Raw genomic sequence first — 16884 nt, forward strand, 5'->3', positions numbered from 1 at the left:
CACGGGTTCGTGCCCCGGTCCGGGAAGATCCCACATGCCGCGAAGCAGCTAGGTCCGTGAGCCATGGCGGCTGAGCCTGCGCGTCCGGAGCCTGTGCTCCGCAACCGGAGAGGCCACAACAGTGAGAGGCCTGCGTGCCACAAAAAAAAAAAAAAAAAAGCAACAAAAATAACAACTCCAGACTGCCTGCACAACCCTCATGAATGTGATTCCGAAGAACCTCTAGTGTCACCAAGTGGCCACAGATTCGTGCTTCTCCGTCTCACCCCAACAGGGTCTGACAGTCCAAGTCCTTCAAAGGCTCTCTCTGCCCAGCCAGGTAAATTTAGCATCTCAACGACCTAAAACTCACAAATAACTAAGACCACCCATCAGTCTTGTACCCCAACCAGACACAATCTACTCAAACTGTAAGAGAAAAAAACATTCCCTGAGCTATGTTCCCGTAATCCTGCAAATTAGGTGACTACAGAAAGGTCCTTCCTTCTATCCTACAACACAACATTCTGTCCTCAAACAGCTAATGTTTGGATCAGATTTCTATGGTTTATTGTTATAACCAAATCACCCCAACCCTCTTCCCCTCAAAAACGTGCTCCTAAAATATTTTGAAATGAGAGAATAAACAATGTTTTTTGAACAGGGCCCTCCAACTGTACATTACATTACGGAAATATGAAATATTTGCTTATAAGGTTATAAGGGGCTTTGCCTTTCTGAGATAAAAACTCAATTTCCTCCTTCAATCATGGAACTCAAAATTTTAAAGATGAAAAGGCTAGAGCATGAGATGTCTCATATAAATTCTTTCTGGTCGGACACTATCCTTCATCTTCCCAGCACTTAACCAGTGTTTATTGGTCCTGCTTCCAACAAGAAGGTACATGTTTTTGGAGGCACTGACTGCCATGGTCAGTGAGCACACTACTTAGTCAAGAGCAGAAAGCAGAGACTTATCTTCAAACTTCAACTGACATAACTGTCAACGCTCCCCAAAAGCCTATAATAGCATCCTCTTGTTTTTTACGGTAGGTGCTTAAGTTTTCTTTTTCTTTCATTTGCTTGCATTGTATATTAAATGATCCATGTTTATGTATCTATTCATTCTAATTTCTTTGAGGGAGGGTTTCTGTTCCCCATGGACACCAGCAAGCATGCTGCAACACACGAAAAGACCTTGTAAAGAATATCAATAGCCCTAGGAACACCAGAAACTATCCCAAATCCATCCCTTCCCTCCATATCCACTGCTACCCTCCACCCCAGTCCAAGCCACCACTTAAAATTATCTAGAATATTACAATCGATTCCTGGCTCCAATACCATCAGTTTTTCACCCACCCAAGAGCCAAAGAAATCTTGTTAATCATACAAATGATGCCATGTCCCTACCCATGCTAAAACCTTCCAAGGGACTTCCAATTGCATTTAGACTAAAATGAAAACTATTTATCATGGTCTCTCTATCTCCACCCTGGTCCCCCAATATCTGCTCTCAACACAGCAGCTAGAGGGAGTTAGATCATGTTATTCCTTTGCTTGACACCTTCCAGAAGCTCCCTCAGAGCTTCCGCAGTGGCCACAAAGGCCCTACACAATCTAGAAATCCATTACCCTGGGACCCTATCTAGTACCATTCCCACCTAAACTCCTTACTCTTCCATGCTGGAATGTTCTTCCCCCATCTCCCTCACATTATTCATCCCTTGGTTCAACTGTCACCTTCTTAATGAGACTTCACTGATCACGCTGAGACTGAAAACTCTTCCCCATGCCCATAGTCCCTAATTCCCTTTCCTTATTTTTTTCTCCTGACCACACAGCTGCATCTGACTTAATATAAATTCTACCAGTTTATTTACTGATCCACTAGAAGGCTCCGGGTATGCTCCAGGAATATGGATGGATGCTTCACGACATATGGAATTTTGATCTGCTTTGTTCACTTCTGTATCGCAAATGCCTAGAACAGTGCCTGGCATATAACAGGTGCTTAGTGAATATTATTGAAGGAATGAAGGAAGTGATTCTGCCCTCCCTGCCTACCTCCACGTTGTCTTTCCTACCTTCTACCACTTGCTCATTCTAGCCAGAATGACATTCTCTCTGTTCCTCCAGCAGGCGAAGCTCATGCCCACTTCAGCACTTTTTCTTCTGTGTGTAATGCTCTAACCCCAACCATTCCACCCCAGGCACTCTCCTAGCATACCTGAAATCACCTTGCTTATTCATGAGCCCACCTGTTTATCTTCTGTCTCTACCGCTGATATGGAATCTCCACAGCAGGAGCTTTGCGTTTTTCACAGCTGCTTCCCTGGTGCCAGTGATGGGCTTGGCACATAGTAGGTGCTTGGTAAATATCTGTTAGAGGTGGAACCAGCCAAGCTCATGTAGGTCTCAGCTTTTGCAAGTATAAAATAAAAAGAAGATACTCTGACAGTCTCTTTGGGCTGAAGATACTCTAAGGTCTCTTTGGACTCTTTATAAAATTCTGATTTTACATTCTTGCAGCACAGTATAGTTTACAAGAAGCCCTCACTTCTGACAGCTCGCACAGAGATCTGGGAGGTAATTCACAGAGTTTTAATTATCCGGCTTTTGCATCTGAAAAAACGACTCTGAGGCTGGCCTAAGAGGCACAGCTATTAAATGGTGGAGCTGGGTCTAAATTCACAGCTCTTTCAATGTCAATACAACGAAAGGAGAATTAAACAGGATTTTCTAGTCTTTACAAATAGGTTCAAGGAACTACAAATTTGCTGGTTTACTGCACATTCATCCAAAAAAGTATAGAATAGGAATTTTTAATTGTTTTCCCCATTTTTCCATGAACATGCTGATAATCTGAGAGTGAATGGTCAAACAATGCGAATAAACTTATCCACTCAGGACTTTTCTGATGGTTGAACATCTTGATTTGTATAAAGAACAGTCACATTTGAAGAACACATTCAGATCACTTGCTCCAGCTCACCGGCACTTGTGAAAGCACTGGGAGGTAGCTCTACAAGCACAGCTGCGAAGAATGTCCTACAGCAGTAAGTGGCGGTGAGGTGTGCCCGCACTCACTGAGCGTAGAATGACTTTGCTAGGTTGTGGTTTGGTTTTCAGAACACTCTGAAGGTCCCGACCCTGTGAAAACGTGGTCCATGTGCCGAGCACACAGCCGCCCACATTGGCACGGGAGTCAGCAGTGAGGCTCCCCGCTCGCTGTTCCCGCCCGCCCAAGGTGCACCGAGGGCAGGGGCAGCCCCGCCGCTCTCCCCCACCCGGGGACCTCGGGGGTCGGGGCAGCTCCCGCCGGACAGCGCGGAGCCGTAACGGGAAGGTCCCGGGACAGGTCGCCGCGGAGCAGCCGGGGGCCTCCGCGGACTCCGCCCGGACCTCTGGCGCCCGCCTCACCGGTAGGTGGTCAGCAGCGCCTTGTTAACCAGCACGAGGAGGAAGGAGCAGGTCCCGTAGAAGAGTGCAGACAGTAGCTTGGCCGCCCGGGAGGGCAGCCGCGCGGAGGCGTGGTCCATACCCGCACCCTCGGCCTCGCGGCCTGCCGTCATGTCCCGCAGCTGCCAGTCTCGGCCGCACTCCGGCCTGCGCTGCCCCAGTTCCGTCCCCGTCCCCGGCCCCGCCCCCGGCCGGCGCTGGAGAGGGCGCGGCCGAAACAGGAAGGGCCACGGCGGGAACCGTGCAAGCCCGAGAGCCCTGCCGGGCGCCCTACGCTGCCGGCGCGGGAGGAGCGGGTTCGGCTGCAGTTCTTCCTCAAAAGCACCACTCTCTGTGTCTAAAAGGAGAACAGAGACGGGTTTGGGAGAGTTTAAAGACCCTACCTTCCTCCAAACTGCTGCCTTGGTGAGAAGCGTTAAGACTTAGGGTTTGTTTTGCTTCCTTTTTTTCCAATATTTTAAACTGACAATTTACATACAATGAAATGCAGATTTTACGAGTCCACAGTCGATGTTTTGACAAATGCATACACCCGTGTAACCACCCAAGTCAAAACATAGAACATTTCCATCACCCCAAAAAGTGCCCTTTGTGTCCCACTGGTCGACCCCCCCCCCATTTCATTCTGATTTCTATTACCCTAGGTTAGATTTGCCTTTTCAGAAAATTCGTATAAATGAGCATGTACTCTTTCAAGGCTCTTTTCGCTTTTATTATTTTTGTGACTCACCCATGTTCGAGTCTTTTCATTGTTGAGTAGTACCACAATTTGTTTATCCATTCACTAGGTAGGTGGTGGGCATGTTTGGTTGTTTCCACTTTAGGGCTATTACCAAAAAAATGCTTCCATGAACATTCGTGTACAAGTTTTTTTGTGTGAACGTATATTTTCATTTATCTTCGGGAAATACCTAGGAGTGGAATGGCTAGGGGTATAGTGGGTGCAAAGTCTCCAGGCTTTTCTTGCCTCTGGGTGCTTTAAGGCAGGTTCTCCCCCTACCCATTTCTTTTCTACATGGGTGCATCTAAACATCAGGTTATTGTTCATGTTAACTGAAGGAGGGCCTCCCAGAACTGCCTACTCTGACCAGTCTACCTGGTCTAACATTTTTTCAATTAAATGTCCCATATTTTCATTCTAAATAATTAATTTTAAACATCTGAAATTTCAACTTTTTAGAAAAGCTAAAGATTTCAAGTTAAATAGATATTTGAGCCTAACTATATCGATGCCATGCAATGGTTTTCTTTTGGAGTCACTGAACAACCAAAAACATTTTCAGTACTGATAAGAACTAAAGCAGAACTTCTGACAAATAACTAGCACAAAAAGAGCCAGAAAGGAAGAGTCTACATTACCCAAAACAGGAAAGGAACAAACACACATAAGACTGTTTAAAATAGAAAATAAATTCATATTCAAGTTGAACCCAAAAATCTGAACTTGGAAGTCATTTTGGTTAATTGCCTCAAAAAGATCAACTATGTTTCCAGTGAGTCTCCAAATAAGGTTTGGCTGCAAAACAGTCCTGCTTCCCCCCCCCCACCACACCACACCCCACCCCACACACACATGCTACACAGCATGCAGGATCTTAGATCCCAGACCAGGGATCAACCAGAGCCCCCTGCATTGGAAGCTCGGAGTCTTAACCACTGGACCACCAGGGAAGTCTAAGACTATTTTAAAGTCACTTTTAAAGACAGCCTTAACCATATTTGCATTTAATTTGCTTCTATATACATACTTCCAGGAATTTAAGTCACTGTCAAAATCTCATCCTTACTTTGTTTAAACCACAACTCACACTCAAGAGTTGCTTGTGAAATTCTTTTGTACAAAGCCTGGACAGGCTGAACCTTGCCATTGCAAGTAAACAACTAAAGATCTACCAAAAATAACTAATAAAAAAATTAAATTTGCTTGACTCAGAAAAGTAATCAGGCCCTGAGTGGATTCTATGGGTTTGACCCCAGATTCAACACATCCTGGAGCTGGCAATAGTTTAATACTTTTTTAACACTGTAATAATGAAACAGATGAGGAAGTTAAATGAATATCTATATTCTAAAAGACCATAATTTTAATGTAAGAAAAAGGAATTCACATGATGGTTCTAACTATGCTAAAATGATGCCTCGAATGAGACTGGAATGAAATATAAAATGCACCAAAATAATAATGATGGGAGAATGTATGGCTATAGTTGACATTTCTTTCCATCTTTAGATTTTTATATTATGGCTATTATATTTTTAAAAAGAAAAACAAATTGTAAAGGGTTTAAGAATGAACATGTACTTTAAACTGTAAATTAAAATAAGTTTTTATTCAAAGCATTTTTTAAAATTACAGCATGTTTATTCTTATGCTGTTAACTCTGCCAAACTACAACTTAGCCATATGAAGCATAAAACACTTCAAAAATCTGAATGTAAACCACATTTTTAAAACAAAAAGCAGTGTTAACACACCTCAAATTTTAGATGCCAATGTATTCTGTCCAAGTATACAGCTTATATCAAAAAAAGAACATTTTAAATATTTCTATAGTAAATAGTTGTAATAATGTCTTAAAACTTCCAATTATACAAATGAAAAGTTTGTGAATATAACTATTATAGTTGGCAAAAGCTGACAGGATAAACAAACAAAAACTCCTACTTTTGAAGGCCTTAAATTTTATTATCTGTGAACTGGCAAGTATTTGTATTTTTTAAATTCTTACTGCACTTCCTTCTTTAGGTAAGTTCATCAACTTTTAAATTTCCCCAGACTGACGATGCTTTTTATAATTCATTAAGTCATATTTGAGGGAAAAATTCTAGAGAAAAATGTTGAAACCTAAACCAAGAAAATTCAGATACTATAGTCTCTCTTACTTGCTCATAAGTGCTCCAAGTTAAAATTCTATATACCAGATTACAAACAAAATTCTTAAACCATTACAAATATAAATTCTCTTATTACAAAAAAAAATCCCTCAAGATTTGTAATTTACTGTACAGAGGAATTACATTTTTAAAGTATGTCCTCATCATACACATTATTTGTTACTATCATCTTTCATACTTTTGCTCCATTTCAAGACATTTACATACCTCCCCTTCCCCGTGGCTACATATTTTAAACTATCTGTGTACTGCAACACATTGGGATTTTGAGATAAAGAAGCCTACATTTTAGGTAATGTTTAAACTACATCTGTAGGCTACTACATCAATACAAAAAAGAAACAAAAGGCGCTGAAGAGCCCATATTTCACTCTCTTATTCTGAAGCTTACTCCAATTAAGCAATCTATGAAATTACCATGCTATGATGTTATTTAGTTTCTGCTTAAAACAAGTTAAAATGATGGAGGCTTATGCCTACATAAAGGAGGTGAACTACTCAGCTCTTGATTTTTCTATTCATGCTTCAGTACATAAAGTGGTGTTTAAAAACTTCATCTATTTTGGAAAAAATGATTAAAAACCACCACACAAGTTAACACACTTGCAGTTAAAACTATTCCAGAAGCCTACTTATTTGAGTCGCTAATATTTTCTGCAGTGTTTAACTGATAGCTAAATTTAGTGAACACAAAATAGCTTGGCATGTTATTCTGAAGTAAAGCAAGAAGGTGGCTTTATGCACTGAAAATATAAATAGGAGGCTTCCATTTGCTAATAATTCTAAACAAGCAGTACATTTAAATTTAGTGTTTGCTAACAAAGGATCTAAGACAGTTCATTACAAAACAACCCTGTAGATGTCCCTTTTATTAAAAAAATCCAACTTCCAAATCTCATTACAGGGCCCATAATATTTTTTAAAAATACCAATTACCGAGTTACCTAGACTTTGCAAGATTAATCATTCAATTTCAGCAAATGAGAAACATGAAATGTGCAAAAGTTCCCAAGTTAACAAGCTAAGGGTGACAAGTGCTTTCAAACCTAAATATCACAGTGAGTTGTAAAGCCTCAGAAAGATAGAATAAGACTGATTTTACTCCAATGTTGAAAATTCTGAACTACTGTTCATCTTACCAAGATCTTCAAATACCTATTTTCTTCCAAAGTCGGTAAGTTAGAAAGTCTTCCGAAATAGTCAGTTTTCCATTTCTCTAGTCTTATTAGGCACGATATTTTGCAATTTAAAAATATATATCTTACACACATCTTATACTTTCTTGCTTGTTTCAGTGTTTACAGTATTGTTAAACATACTAATATACATTGTTAAAAATGATCTTATAAATAATCTATTTAAACCTTCTTTGGCTACATGTACCATTCTTTTTTTTTTTCATACAAGTGTCTTATTCAGAAAGTGCTTCCTGTGAGAACTGCTTCCAATGAATGCATTAAACTTGCAAAATCTAGCTTCCCACAACACGTAGTTTTCTACCCTGTACTAGAAGTCCCATATTTACAAAATATTTTAAACTTTACAAGAAATCCAATACCATATAAAAAAAGTGCAATTCTCTCTCACCCCATATTCTGGGGCAATGACATTCTTCATAAATTTCTACAGAATAGCAGCCTATGATAAGCAAATAAGGTGCTTAGCTTATGCCCAAGGATCTACTTTTTAAGTATGCTGGGCAGTACTTTTGTACAGTGGAAAGAGTCAGTGTTCTGGCTACTGGCGGAGCGGCGCTCCCGTCAAGTTTGCGAGCTCGATGAGAGCGAGGGCTCCGTGCAGGCGCTCCCGCTGCTCCTGCAGACGCCGCTGGGCACCGCTCTTCTCATCGTCCTCCTCATCAGACTGAAGGTACTCCAGAGGGTCCTGCTGCTCCTGGTCTGCCTTCTGAACCAGCTTTCCTTTCAAGGTGGGAGTACGCTGCTCTCGTGTTTCCCAGTACCTATATGAAATGCATCCGTATTACTTATACAGTATATATAACATTCTCAAATGTTCACTTTTCTTTGAAGAAAATAAAAATGGGGGGGGGGTCTTTCCTACAGTATTATTTTGTGTTTCAGTTTATAAAGTTATAAAGTGATTTCGAATACATTACATGTTTTTCCATAACAGAGGAAAAAATTCAAGTTCAAGAAGTTGAAGGACTTGCTCAGAATAACAAAATCAACAAGTGGCAGTTCTGGGTCTTATACTCAACTCTCTAGTCACGTGTTTTTGTCATTAAACTATAGCTGCCTTAAAGATCATATGTGAAATGGACTAGAATAAAATATAGAAACAGTAGAATAATCATTAGAAACCCATTTATTCTATCCACAGAGGGATGATGGCTTCTGACAGAGTTAACTATGAGAAAGTTTAAACCCACAAAATAGGACAAATGGATTAATATGTGTAACACCTAGAGCTTACTCAAGAATTTAAGAGCACCATCATTTTCTATTACGTAGCCAACTGATAATTCACAAGAAAAAATACAAATGTTCCACCTTTTTGATAACCAAAGAAAGGCATATTTAAATGACAGTACCATTACCTACAAAAATGTCCATTCAAAGACTTGTATATTCATGTTCATAGCAGCTTTATTTGTAATAGCCAAAAACAACATAAAGGCCCATCAAGAGGTGAATTAATAAATAAGTGGAGGTGCATCCATATAACAGATTACTGCACAGCAATGAAAAGGAATGAAATGATACACTCAACAACATGATGACTCTCAAAATAATTACGCTGACTGAAAGAAGCCAGAGAAACAAGTACATACTGTATGACTCCATTTGTATAAAACTCTAGAAAATGTGAACTAACTATAGTGACAGAAAGCAGACCAGTCAGTGTCATTTGGGGTGGAGGAGGGCAGGGAGATGCAGGGACAGTGGATTACAAAGAGACATGAGGAAGCCTGTGAAAGTGATGGGTAAGTTCACTATCTTGATTTTGGTGATGGTTTCACAGGTGTCTACATATGTCAAAACGCATCAGATTATACACTTTAAATATGTACAATTTATTGTGTGCCAATTATACCTCAATAAAGCTGTTTTTAAAATTACATACAAAAAAAAAAATACAATGACCAGATTTCAGGAAATCCAGACTACTCAAACTAGAAAAGTTTTGGAAATATTCAGAAGTATAAAAAGAGAAATGCAAACAGTTCAGTATCACTTGAAGGACAACTAAAAAAGGAAAATAGCAAAACAGCAAAATACCTTAGCAAGGTCAGCAAGGACTGGGTAACGAAGGGCTTTGAATGCTATAATAAAGGGCTTAGACTTAATATTGAGCATCATATTAGCATTTTAGAAAGACTCCTCTGGCAGCGGCATGGAGAATGGATTGAGAAGACTGAAGTGGCTGAATCTGATAATTGTTAAGGAAGTAGAATCCATAGGTTGGTCACTGAGTAGGTGGGAGAAAAAGAAGATAAACACAAGGATGACTAATAAGTTTCTGGCTTGGGCAAAATTAGATATAATGGGGCAGTGGGGGCCAGGCAGGAGGAAGAGGGAGGAAGGAAGTGATGCAGTACTCAGGACAAACATATTCCCTGCCCTTGTGGAGCTTACGATCCAGCAGGGAAGATAGCCACTGAACAAGTAAATGTGTGAAGGAGGTTTTGAGAGGGAAAATACAATGTGTTATAAAAGCATCTATTAAGAGGATTTAACCTTGTTTGTTTGGGGGGTTAGTGGGCAGGTTAGGGAAGAACTTCCTGAAGTGGTGTTTAACCTGAGTAAGAAATGAAGAATGAGCAGAGTGGCTAAATGAAGAGGGAAGTGAGCACAAAGGCCTGGAAACAACAGCAATAGTGCTGTTGAGAGACAAGGAGCCCGGGTGACTGGAGACAGCTGTGTTGCTAGAGGGAGGCAGAGCCACAGCAACACAATTCAGGATTCTAGACTTTATCCTCAGTACAGAGGAAGCCAGTGAAGCTAGGGAGCGGCACAGTCAGCTGCTGCTGGTGTGTATGTGATAGATGACTCCTTAAATCAAAATATCCTTAGAGAAATGTTTTTATACTGGTCCCCTTGTTGCCATTAAGAAAAATTAAACTGGGTGCTTTTTGGAATTTTACTTTAGAATAACATCTAAAAAAAAAAAAAAAAAAAAAAGAATAACATCTAGTCTCTATCCCTCTAATAATCAACACGTAGCTAAAACCAATATAAAGAAAATGAAGAGGGACTGCATTAATGACCAATGAAATACAATACATAAAAAACATTCTTTTCAAATGGGGTAAACTCTTGCTTTTAAAATAAATTGTGGTCTAAGCACTCAGACTAATTAATATCATATAGTAGTTTTCTGTCACACAGATCCAAATAAAACTCCTAACAATTCTGTGGTTTCAGGAAACAAAGTGCCATTTCAAGTTATTTTATAAAATGTGTAGAAAAGCAACTTATTTAAACTGAAATAACTGTCAGAGTCCCCAACTTCAACCCACACACTGGGCAGTGTTCTGCAGTAGACTCCAGAGAGAGCCTTACTTTGCCAACCACTCGGCGGCAGCCTGGTTGTCCACAGCCTGGGGCTTACTGAGAGCATCTGTGGGCTCCTCTCGCTTCAGCCTGGCATAAGGGTGCTTCGGACAGTGGCGGTTTGCATGGGTGAATCTGCTTAGGCAGCCTTCAAAACACAGAAGGAAACAGTTATCAGAATCTGGACATCCAGCAGACATGGAAAATGTTCAGTTTCTCTGGTATCCGAGAAAAGTAAATTAAGATGATGAAATTTATCATTCTATAACTTGAGGAGAAAAAAAATAATAACCCTAAGCTGCTATTATCAATGCCACTGAGAGGAATGTGAAGACGGTTCTTTCACCTTGGTCATCGCAATGTGAATGCATTCAACCCCACAGGAAAGCGATTTATTAGCACAAGTCATAAAAATGTTCAAAATCTCTGACCCAGGAATTTCATTCTTGGACTCTATCATAAAAAAACATCCCAAAGATAAACAAAAGTTTAAGTAGGAAAACATGCCCCTCATGTTTGTTGATAACAAGCAAATTTTAAAAACAAATTAAATATTTAATAACTAACACTGAGGCAATCATTGTTCATATGCTAACACATATATATGGAATCGAAAAAAAAAATGGTACTGATGAACCAAGTTGCAGGGCAGGAATAAAGATGTAGACATAGAGAATGGACTTGAGGACACGGGATGGGAGGGGAAAGCTGGGACGAGGTGAGAGTAGCATCGACATATGTACACTACCGAATGTAAAATAGTTAGCTAGTGGGAAGAAGCAGCATAGCACAGGGATATCAGCTCGGTGCTCTGTGATGACCTAGAGGGGTGGGATAGGGAGGGTGGGAGGGAGGCTCAAGAGGGAGGGGATATGGGGCCATATGTTTACATATGGCTGATTCACTTTGGTGTACAACAGAAACTAACACAGTATTGTGAAGCAATTATACTCCAATAAAGATCTATTAAAAAAAAAGAAAACCATGGAGCAACAGAACAAAACTGTACTGAATTTCAAATATAACTGTGTAAAAATGTACATAAGAAAAACAGCTTAAGAAACTATGAAATTACCAACAGTAGCAGTGTTGAGCTGGTAAAATCCACCCCACCCCTGCTCCTCCTGTACTAAAAATTTCGACAATAATGTGCTTCTTTCAGTTTAACAGTTAAAAAGTTTAAAACCAAAGTAAAAGCCTACTCTAAAGTCTGTATTTACTTGTATAGATTTTTCTACAGCATACAACTAGATATAGCATTTTTAATTGCCCTTTAAGATTTTCACCTAAAAAGAATACTTTATTTAAAAATCAGTCATTTCCTGGAAATCGAGCATGGATCACAATTAACAAGGAAGAAAACTTATGAGGTTTGATTAAATCTTTATCAAAAATCTCGCTTCCCAAAAATTCAAGCAAAAGATATTTTAACTCCCAACTAGCTATTCCATAAACTTAACTCCTAACACCATACCATTTTCTGAACAAACAAAAGGTTTTTCTCCGGTGTGAAGACGCTGATGGGTTTTGAGCTGTCCACTTTGAACAAAGGCTTTTCCACAGTCTGGATAGTCACACAGATAGGGTCTCTCACCTAAGTAGACAGATGTTATATATTATTTCTGAGACAATAAGGTGAGAAGGGGAAGGGGCACGGAGAGAGAATCAACCTTTATATAAGTTACGACTGCAAACAACAATAAAACATGTCACAGCCTCTGCAGAGCTGCAAGTGGAAGTGCTAAGGGCACACTTGGATGATATGAAGCATCTATCCACTTGGAAGCACAATATTTTCTTTAGGCGTTGAGCTTTTAGGTACCCAGGTTCAAATCCTTAAAGTTATCATCTTCAACTTATTCCATATTTTCGCCTCACAATCCAAATCGCTAGCTCTTGCTGATTCTTTAACATGTCTGCCACTCCTGCCTTCCCACTGCCACCTCCCCTGGTCAGACTGGTAGCCCCTCCCACCTAGAATGAACCCTGGCAGGCCTCTAGTCTCTGACCTGCACAGCACTTCCAGAATAGCTGCCAGGCAACTACCCTCTAAAATTACCCCAAACCCTACTATACTCCTTGAACAACTGAAAATTATCTGCTGACTTTTAAATGGTCCTCTAATACCTGCACTATAGCTACTAGGTTAGGGAGCAGGGTTTATCTTTACTTCCCTCTTGGAGATTCATTCCAGCCATGAGGCAGTTCCCCATCTTCTACTCTTTGAAATCCCTATCTTTTCTGCCCATTCAAATCTTCCCAATCCTGTAGTCTCAGTAAAACTCCTCCCTACCCCCCAACCCCCACCTCCAAATATTAAGCTACATATCCCTTCACTAACTTAGTGTCCTATGTTGTTTATGTATCATGGTACTCTCCTTATACAAAGATACGTAACACCTTGTACTCCGTTTCATTTCCTATATACAACACAGTGCTAGGCTAAAGAAAGCACTCAAAGAGGTTGTTTTTCAATCATAATTAAACTTATTATTTCTTGAATAAACATTCTTTGGTCAACAATTATATACTGGTTCTTCCTATATGACTCAAAGAACAGTAATGAGTCTTCCCTAAATTTCTCATTATTTAGAAATGTACTAAACGAATGTGACAGTTGGACGCAAGTTAATAAACATAGGATAAAGTAAGACAAAAGCTTTTTACAAAGCATGTACTATTAGAGCTTAACTATAGCATGGAGATCTTCGGCTCCATTCCCTGGCATACAGTGTAGTAAGCCTGGAAGTATTGGGTGACACACAGTGGGTTAGTGGTAGATCGGGACTGGGACTCAGGCACCTTTTTATGATGCCGCATGGTCTTGAATCTTGGCAACTGATTTCACACTGGCAAAATGTACTCTACAGCTGTGTACCAGTTATCTGGAGTTATTTCAGACTAAGTAGATTGAAAAAATACAAAAATTCTCAAAATCAGATATTCATTCAATAATAGTTTTACTGAATGATACCTAAAAGTCAAAAACATCTTGGCCACCTTAGTTTATAATGATTCAAAATTAAAATTTTACCCTTTTTCAGGGATTTAGCTAAGAAAACTGTATTCTAGCATACCATTAAAATATATCTTTTCAAAAACGGAAAGAAAAAAGAAACAGGTGATGACCATAAACATAGTGGAACAAACAGGGGACTAAGGGTTAAAAGCCCAAGTTCTAGACCCATACTGACCAACAGAAATAGAATGAGAACCACTTATGGTAGCCACATTAACAAAGTAAAAAGAAACAGGTGAAATTAATTGATAATATACTTCATTTAACCCAATATATCTAAAATTCTATCATTTCAATTTGTAATCGTTATCAAAAAATTTTAAAGATATCATTTACTCTCTTTTTTTCATACTAAGTGTATTTTAAACATCCTGCTCATCTCAATTTAGACTAGCCACATTTCACGTGCTCAACAGCCACATGTGCTACTATACTGGCCAGTGTAGTTCTAGACTTAAGGGTATGAGAAGTTGTAAGTCAGTGGTAATTGGGTGTTTTTGTGCCTCAGTTTCCTCATCTGTAAATTATTTGATATCATTATAAGAACCATATGGCTCCTTCTGGGTGGGACCAACTTTCTCTATGGAAAGAACAAGGCCCTCTTTATATTATCTTTTTGCTCTCTATATGGTATTTTTATGGTATTTTAAATGCAAGTATAACTTCTCTACACAAATAAAGATATATGATAGTCTTGGGATAGCTACCTACAATATGCTTAATTCTGAAAAATTATACTTCACCTTAGATTTAATAGTTAGGTCAAATACCCTGAGGATTCTAGAAATTCTATTAAAAACTTGACTATAACTGATTTAGGATTTGGCCTACAAACCAGTTTTAACAATTATACAGACAACTTAAGGGCATATCAAGTAAAATTCGGGTACATAGAAGGATAGAACCAAATTTAGTAATAACATTCCTGTGACAACTACATTAATTACCATGATAACTTTAGAAATCACATGGTATCAATGTTCAGAAAACTATCCCTCCCCACCAAAAGAGAAGCTGACTATACAGTGCCTGTTTTTAAAACTTTACAATAAGGAAATGTAAGGTAACTAAAAATTAATTTATAGGCCCAAACATCAAATCAGCTTTCAGTTAAGTATCACTTTTGGCATTCTCTAAAATTTGCTCAACTTACCTGTATGAGTCCTTTTGTGAGCCTGGAGTGACTTCTCCCGTGGAAACACCCTATTACAGATGTTACAACGTATTCTGCTGGACGAATGCTCTCCTTCATTTATTAAATCCCGTACAGTATCTGCTCTGGGTCTACCACGTCGGATTCCATCCTGTTAACAATGAGCATAAACATTAATATAATTTCTTGGACTCCACTCATTAAAACAAAATATCATAATACAGGCATACCTTACTTATTATGCTTCATTTTTTTCAATTTTATTTTTTTTTTTATACAGCAGGTCCTTATTAGTCATCAATTTTATACACATCAGTGTATACATGTTAATCCCAATCGCCCAATTCATCACACCACAACCACCACCACGCCCCACCGCTTTCCCCCATTGGTGTCCATACATTTGTTCTCTACATCTGGGTCTCAACTTCTGCGCTGCAAACCAGTTCATCTGTACCATTTTTCTAGGTTCCACATATGTGCATTAATATACGATATTTGTTTTTCTCTTTCTGACTTACTTCACTCCGTATGACAGTCTCTAGATCCATCCACATCTCTACAAATGACCCAATTTCATTCCTTTTTATGGCTGAGTAATATTCCATTGTATATATGTACCACAACTTCTTTATCCATTCGTCTCTCAATGGGCATTAAGGTTGCCTCCATGACCTGGCTATTGTAAACAGTGCTGCAATGAACATTGGGGTGCATGTGTCTTTTTGAATTATGTTTTTATCTGGGTATATGCCCAGTAGTGGGATTGCTGGATCATACGGTAATTCTATTTTTAGTTTTTTAAGGAACCTCCATACTGTTCTCCATAGTGGCTGTATCAATTTACATTCCCACCAACAATGCAAGAGGGTTCCCTTTTCTCCACACCCTCGCCAGCATTTGTTGTTTGTAGATTTTCTGATGATGCCCATTCTAACTGGTGTGAGGTGATACCTCACTGTAGTTCTGATTTGCATTTCTCTAATAATTAGTGATGTTGAGCAGCTTTTCATGTGCTTCTTGGCCATCTGTATATCTTCTGTGGAGAAAGGTCTATTTAGGTCTTCTGCCCAATTTTGGATTGGGTTGTTTGTTAGTATTGAGTTGCATGAGCTGTTTATATATTTTGGAGATTAATCCTTTGTCCATTGATTCGTTTGCAAATATTTTCTCCCATTCTGAGGGTTGTCTTTTCGTCTTTTTTATGGTTTCCTTTGCTGTGCAAAAGCTTTGAAGTTTCATTAGGTCCCATTTGTTTATTTATTTATTTATTTATTTCCATTACTCTAGGAGGTGGATCAAAAAAGATCTTGCTGTGGTTTAAGTCAAAGAGTGTTCTTCTTGGGGCTTCCCTGGTGGCACAGTGGTTGAGAGTCCGCCTGCCGATGCAGGGGACACGGGTTCGTGCCCCGGTCCGGGAGGGTCCCGCGTGCCGCAGAGCGGCTGGGCCCGTGGGCCGTGGCCACTGGGCCTGCGCGTCCAGAGCCTGTGCTCCGCGGCAGGAGAGGCCACAGCAGTGAGAGGCCTGCGTACCGCAAAAAAAAAAAAAAAAAAAAAAAAAAAAAGAGTGTTCTTCCTATGTTTTCCTCTAAGAGTTTTATACTGTCCGGTCTTACATTTCGGTCTCAAATCCATTTTGAGTTTATTTTTGTGTATGGTGTTAGGCAGTGTTCTAATTTCATTCTTTTAAATATAGCTGTCCAGTTTTCCCAGCACCACTTATTGAAGAGACTGTCTTCTCCATTGTATACCCTTGCTTCCTTTGTCATAGATTAGTTGACCATAGATGCGTGGGTTTATCTCTGGGCTTTCTATCTTGTTCCACTGATCTATGTTTCTCTTTTTGTGTCTTGATTACTGTA

General features: G+C 39.5%; 2 protein-coding genes across 11 annotated transcripts in view; both read right to left on the reverse strand.

Moving 5' to 3' along the window:
- Nucleotides 1–3685, reverse strand: part of SLC35D2 (solute carrier family 35 member D2) — a 79032-nt gene extending 75347 nt beyond the window's left edge. For 2 of the 10 annotated variants that reach the window (XR_004350276.1, XM_032634315.1), the window contains exon 1: nucleotides 3403–3683. Coding sequence is in view for 7 of the 10 variants with exons in the window: in XM_032634315.1 (XP_032490206.1) it covers nucleotides 3403–3554 (152 nt within the window). In the remaining 3 variants the exon portion in view is untranslated. Of the gene's footprint in view, nucleotides 1–3402 lie in introns of all 10 variants that reach the window. The other 8 variants (XR_004350278.1, XR_004350277.1, XM_032634316.1 and 5 more) reach the window with 8 other exon arrangements.
- A 2058-nt stretch (nucleotides 3686–5743) lies between these two features.
- Nucleotides 5744–16884, reverse strand: part of ZNF367 (zinc finger protein 367) — a 28789-nt gene continuing 17648 nt past the window's right edge. Inside the window, exons 2-5 of the mRNA XM_032636207.1 lie at nucleotides 15023–15173; nucleotides 12325–12444; nucleotides 10860–10998; nucleotides 5744–8296 (exon numbers count right to left, since the gene is read on the reverse strand). Coding sequence (XP_032492098.1) covers nucleotides 8074–8296; nucleotides 10860–10998; nucleotides 12325–12444; nucleotides 15023–15173 — 633 coding nt within the window. The 3' untranslated portion in view covers nucleotides 5744–8073. The remainder of the gene's footprint in view (nucleotides 8297–10859; nucleotides 10999–12324; nucleotides 12445–15022; nucleotides 15174–16884) is intronic.

The sequence above is a fragment of the Phocoena sinus genome, chromosome 6, assembly GCF_008692025.1.
Source record: "Phocoena sinus isolate mPhoSin1 chromosome 6, mPhoSin1.pri, whole genome shotgun sequence".
Lineage (NCBI taxonomy): Eukaryota > Metazoa > Chordata > Mammalia > Artiodactyla > Phocoenidae > Phocoena > Phocoena sinus.